General features: G+C 52.4%; 1 protein-coding gene across 1 annotated transcript in view; it reads left to right on the top strand.

Annotated features, from left to right (window-relative positions):
• GATAD2B (GATA zinc finger domain containing 2B) overlaps nucleotides 1–5,818 on the top strand; it is a 21,177-nt gene that overhangs the window by 5,066 nt on the left and 10,293 nt on the right. The window contains exons 2-5 of the mRNA XM_006030961.3: nucleotides 1,562–1,691; nucleotides 1,956–2,087; nucleotides 2,408–2,539; nucleotides 5,128–5,298. Of these exons, the coding sequence (XP_006031023.1) occupies nucleotides 1,562–1,691; nucleotides 1,956–2,087; nucleotides 2,408–2,539; nucleotides 5,128–5,298 (565 nt within the window). The remainder of the gene's footprint in view (nucleotides 1–1,561; nucleotides 1,692–1,955; nucleotides 2,088–2,407; nucleotides 2,540–5,127; nucleotides 5,299–5,818) is intronic.

Here is a 5,818-nt window from a genome sequence, read left to right on the forward strand (position 1 = left end):
CTCTGATGACAGGAATGAGCCCTCCATTATGGCTTTCTTATCGTGCTGCCTTCTCCTCCCTTGTCGTCTGACCCCGTTTCCCCCCTGACCTTTGCCCTTTTGCCATTTTCCACAGCGTGTTTCTATCTTTACAGAGGGTCTCTTATTCAGGGTGACTAGCATTGCTTGTGCTCTCCTGCCAGGTTAGCTGCTTGTGCTGTCCATGGGGACAAGTCCAGGGACAGCGGGTCGGGGGAGGCATGACTGGGGCACAGTCCCGCAGCCTTAAATGATCCCTTAGCGTTTGTCAATGAATGGTGATGGGCAACCAAACTTAAGGTGAGCTAACCAGAACTATGACAGGGGGAGAAGGGAGCTGCATAAGCCAGAGCAGCCTCATGCAGGGGTTCCTGTGAGAACAGCTGCAGCAGCCCGTAATGTTTCTGGGATGAAACTACCCATGGTGATGCTGTCACGGAGCTGCCCTTGATTCCCAGGAGTCTGCAAGGTGGGGTCCAAAGCTTTTCAGAGCCGGCTTTGGGAAGAACTCACTTTTGCTCAGACAGAACGCTCTCTAGGCCTCGTGCAGAAAGGTCCCCACCCCGAGCCTGTCTGGGTTCTAGCTGCCAGCCAGAAAGCAAAGGCTTTGAGCAGTCAGGCCAGTGCTTAACTTTGTTTTGAGGTGAGTTCTGCCCTCTGGGTTTATCTGGGTAACGTTTTGGATAAGCTGATCTGTGCCCCATCCCAGCCCTTGGCAGCAGGCTCAGAGTAAAGTCCTGATAGTCTGTTGGGGCCGGCCAGCTGGCCACTCGGTGACATGTCCCCAGCCTCGGACCCACATGCTTGCCTATTCCCGAGCTTGCTGGCCTGCCAGCACTCTGCAAACCTCCTTGAGCTCAGCTACGTTAGGCTCGTCTTGCAACCCCCTTGTTCTGAGTGACGTCATAATGAGGGAACGGCGCCTGGCTGCGCTGGCCAGGAGCACCGACTGCCCGGTGCCAGGCGGCTGTAGTTGTGCCCCCTCTCACTGATTTGATTTTTCAGGTCCTGGGGCAATTGCATCCTTCAGCTGTGAGCAAAGTATTTGTCTCGCTCTTTCTTTATGGGCAGCCTCTGAAGCAGACCTGCCAGAATATGGGTGTAGGGCACTTTACATGCATGTTAAGCTGAGGACTTTCCCTCTGTCATCTTGAGCATTATGGGAGTAGCTGCTGCCTTTTTTGGTACCTCTGGGTAACAGGCGGCTAAAGTTGTCTATAGAGTCGGGATTGCCCATGCCGTCTTACCTCAGAGGTGAGCTGGCCCCTGGTGAAACCTGCCCCTTTCCCCAGTGCAGAAATCATTTGGTGTGAATCTGCATTTTTAAACATGAACACCTGTGAGCGGAGAAGACCTTTTCCTCCTGAGGACAGTGGCTCAGGCGTGTTCATCTCTGGGGATACAGGGGAAGCATGAATCTGAATCTCTGGGGGTGGGGATATTACTCTGGGCACAAGTTTCTAGTCAGTCTCTTCACATTTGGAGCAGCGTCGTGGCTCAGTGGTCTTTTTTTCTCCTTTCCCTCCCCCCATCTGTTACGCAGTGACCAGGACAGGGGTCGGTTAACCCCCTCACCAGACATAATTGTCCTTTCCGATAATGAAGCATCAAGTCCCCGTTCCAGCTCTCGGATGGAAGAAAGACTCAAGGCAGCAAATCTCGAAATGTTTAAGGTGAGGAGCACCCCCCTGTTCTTGGGGTGGCTGGGGACGGGCTCTTAAGTACCGGGAGTCATGAAGACTTTCTGGACAATGCAGTGATTGTGATCATCCTCCAGGTCTTCCCCAAGCTCTGTTTAGTTCAGCTTGGTACCATGCAAACTCCTTCACGGTGCGAGGCTCCGCTTGATCATGTTTGCTGTGGACCTTTTGCTCCCAGAGCCCGTCAGCAAGCAGCGGCAGGGCACAGCTTTGAGTGAGTTCTCTCTGTGTCCTCAGGGTAAAAGCCTAGAGGAGCGGCAGCAGCTCATCAAGCAGCTCCGGGATGAACTGCGGCTGGAAGAGGCGAGGCTGGTGCTGCTGAAGAAGCTGAGGCAAAGTCAGCTGCAAAAGGAGAATGTTGTACAGAAGGTGAAGTGCGGGCAGGCAGCTGTCGCATGTCTGTGGGTGGGGCTGCATGCTCAGCTGGGCCAGCAGGAGCCCAGTAGGAGGAGTATGTCAGAGCCAACTAGGCCTATTGGGATGGATGCTCACTGTTACCTGGGCAGCATTTGTGGTGTCCATTGTCCAATACAGCTCCCTGCCCTCGTGTCCAGCTGAGGATCAGCACATGTAGCTCGGGAGCGTTAGCATCTGATGGGTGGTCAGGACTGGCTCAGCATCAGGCCATTTATGCCTCTGTCTCTCCCAAATGCTCCACAGTGATGCCATTATGTTCTCTTTCAACCTAGACTCCTGTTGTCCAGAATGCAGCATCTATTGTCCAGCCATCGCCTGCTCATGTGGGGCAGCAGGGACTGTCCAAGCTTCCCTCCAGGCCTGGAGCTCAGGGGGTCGAGCCTCAGAATTTAAGAACATTGCAGGTAAGCGTCCTTGAGACGGCACTCTGCGCACAGGATTCAAAGCCCCTGTGTGTTTCTCTCTGATGCTGTGTTGAGATGAACATGATTCCCCTCTTCCAGTGGATGATTTCAGTGTGTTGCTGCTGAGATGCTTATCCCAAAAACTAGGTGAGCGCAGGTTTTATCACTTCTTGCTTAGTCACAAAACAAAATGCAGTGACTGTTGTCAGGGTTGAGCTCACAGGGCTAGAAGGCAGTCCCATAAGAAGGTGCTAGTCCGTCTGTTCAGAACAAGTACAGATTTTTCCAGGATGCTGTGTCCTGCCTGAAGTTCCCTCTCCCTGGGAGTCGCAGCACGCCATGAATGGGTGCATCCGGCTCTGCCCTCCTGTGTTAGAGGCGGATGCTTGTTAATAAAGCAGTTTGTGCACATTATTTGGGAATCCTGCAGGCTGAAAGACCTAAAGCAATGGAAGGTGAAGCTGGTGGTGATGGTGCTGATGACAGCAGCTTGGTTTCCTGTGCTGAGCTGCAAGCTTTGGGATCCAAGTTGCAGGGGTGTTGAAAAAAATCACTAGCTTGTGCATAACAACAAGAATTGCTGCTGGGTCCAGAGAGGATCCAGTGTGGCTGGGGAAGAGGGTGAAGGGAAATGCAAACAAAAGATGCAGGGGGAGTCCTGCTTTCCCAAAGAAGGTAAATACAAGCAGAGCCAGGGCTGCCTGACAGGGACACCTTCCTGCCTGTTTGCTGGAAGGACATGAATCCTAGATGTCGCACAGTGTTTAATGTTGTGTAGATAAACAAAGAGCCAACAGTATGAGCTCACCAGCCCAAGGCTTTCTGAGCCTGCGTGTGGAGGGGGATGTTTACACTACCAAGCGATAGGGATTTTTTTTCTTGGCATTTCACCCGGCGCTGCTGTAGGGCCTCGTGCTCCCTGCCATCTTGAAGCACGCCCACCAGCAATATGTCTCTTTTCACAAGCAGATAACTTCAGATGAAGCCACCCTGCTCCCCCTGCCGCATGCGCTTTCTAGCCCAGGCTGCGCCGCCATCTTCATGGGAGGCTCCTTTTCAAAACCCACAGCGTCCCCTCCCCTTGCCACCAGGTCAAGGCACCGGCTTCAAGATGCTCCTTGCATAGACATCTAGCAATAACTAGTCTCCAGAATCGCTGCCCATTCAGCATCTTTGCCTCTCACTGGCTTTTGCTGTGGGTCAGAGTGGGAGACGTGCATTTCCTTCCCTTGGAGATGGTACAGCATGCAGTTGGGTTGGCCCTAGCCAATTTGTATTCGATAGAGTAACTTTGCCTGCCTGCCCTGTTTGGCTGAGCCTGTGGGGGTTCTTCATTTGCAGCAGAAAAGCAAAGTTAGTTCATCTGAAAATGTGTGTCATCAGATGAGGACAGCTTTCCATTGTCTGTTCCTACAGCATATTGCTCAGTATTGCGGGAAGCCCTGGTAATGTAGGCTTGGGTGGCTAGAGAGGCTGGGCAGCATGGTGCTGGCTGGATAAGTGGGACTTGGTGCTTTCTGAATGCCTGTAGCTCTTTTCTCTTGCCATCCTGGAATAATTTTGGTCTAAATCTCACTGATCAGCTCCAGGCTGGTTGTCTGGCATGTGTTTTCCTTACTATGGTAACAATGCTGGGGTCAAGTCTGTTGTGACTTTTTAGCAGAAGGATCAGACTGGCAAAGAAAATGTGTTCAAGGGAAGGGAAAGGCACTGTGCACACCCTTTGTGAAGGATTTTACTGTGCAGTGAAGAGCAGCATGTAGAACAGGAGAGATCCATTAGGGATGGTCATTTACAGTGCTTCTTAAATGCCTTTTAGATGAGAGCTCCATCCCCTAATTGCAGCTCATTCCCTCTGTCTGGACACTGTAGTGGCTCGGAGATGCAGAGAACTTTGAGTATTGCACGTGACCTTTATCCTGGAAAATCAGGGTCACAGCCCGTCCTGGGTTCAGCCTGGACTCGCACTTTGTTTTGATAGCACATTTTCTCTGGACCAGGACAGTTTTTTGTGAACTCTGCTAGCCAGTTCACATTAAAGATGAGTCCTCCATACACGCTCTCTGGTGCATCTTTATGTTGTACTAGTACCAGAGATGAGCCTGTCGGCACTCCTCAGAAATCCTGCCTACTGTAACTTTAACAGCCAACACCATTGCAGTCAGCGGGGAGTTGATTCTGCTTAGCTGAATTGGTCACCTCCCTGGCATGCTCTGTGTCCTTGACCTTGCACATGATCAGAGCAACCCAGTGTGCTTTATGAGGGGGTTAGGGTCCAGACGGTATTGCAGGAAGCCTCCACTTCTGGATGTGAGGTTCTGAAGCAGCACACTGGGAGCAGCTGTAGGTCCCTGGCACTTCACCTCCAGGACCTGTGTCAGAACTCAGAGCAGTCCTTGCTCCTGTCCTCACACAGTCAAGTCCTGTAGAACGTGTGCAGTGGTTTGGAGGCTGGGTCTCAAGGAAGGGTCATGTTAGATGTTACCACTTAACATTTATTCCCACCTGTACTCAATGTGATCTGCATGACCCAGGTGTTGAAGATCACAATAGTCTGCCTGACAGTTTCTCCCTTTTTTCCTGGCCAGGGTCACAGTGTCATTAGGTCTGCCACAAACACGACCCTCCCTCACATGCTGATGTCGCAGCGTGTGATTGCTCCAAACCCTGCCCAGTTACAGGGTCAGCGCGTTCCTCCAAAACCTGGCCTCATCCGCACTACAACTCCAAGCATGAATCCAGCCATCAACTACCAGCCGGTAAGACATCCTCCTTCTCCTCCTCCTGTTTGCAGTGGAACCCAGTGGCAGGGAAGCAGGGAAGGGCTCTGGGTGTGGGTTTATGGGCTCACTGGGAAGGGTGGAGCTCCAGGGGAAGGTGCCACAGGGAAGGACATGGATGAAGACCCACAACCACGACCCCCCCCTGAGAAGCTGAACAGCAACCAGTTGAAGGACTTCCTACGGTGGCATTGCCGGCAGCAAAGGACCTTGCTCCTCACAGTGATGCCACAGCAGAGGACTCATCTCCTGATGTAGGGAGATGCCAAGGTGTTATCTGGGAGCAAGATCCTGATGCTAGTGGAAGCCGGAGCTGTGACCCATAGGTACTTTGGCAGGCCAGCTAATGAGAGGACTGGTGTAGGGCAATCCAAGCCTTCTCGTCGCTGGTCAAAAAGCAGGGATAGAGAATAGTGCTAAGGTCTGTGGTGTGAGGGCAAGAAACTTGCAGCCAGGGTTTGTCCCAGTCAGGACAACTCTGCGGGGGGGGGGGGGCCGG

This window comes from Alligator sinensis, unplaced genomic scaffold (genome assembly GCF_000455745.1).
Source record: "Alligator sinensis unplaced genomic scaffold, ASM45574v1 scaffold1165_1, whole genome shotgun sequence".
Lineage (NCBI taxonomy): Eukaryota > Metazoa > Chordata > Crocodylia > Alligatoridae > Alligator > Alligator sinensis.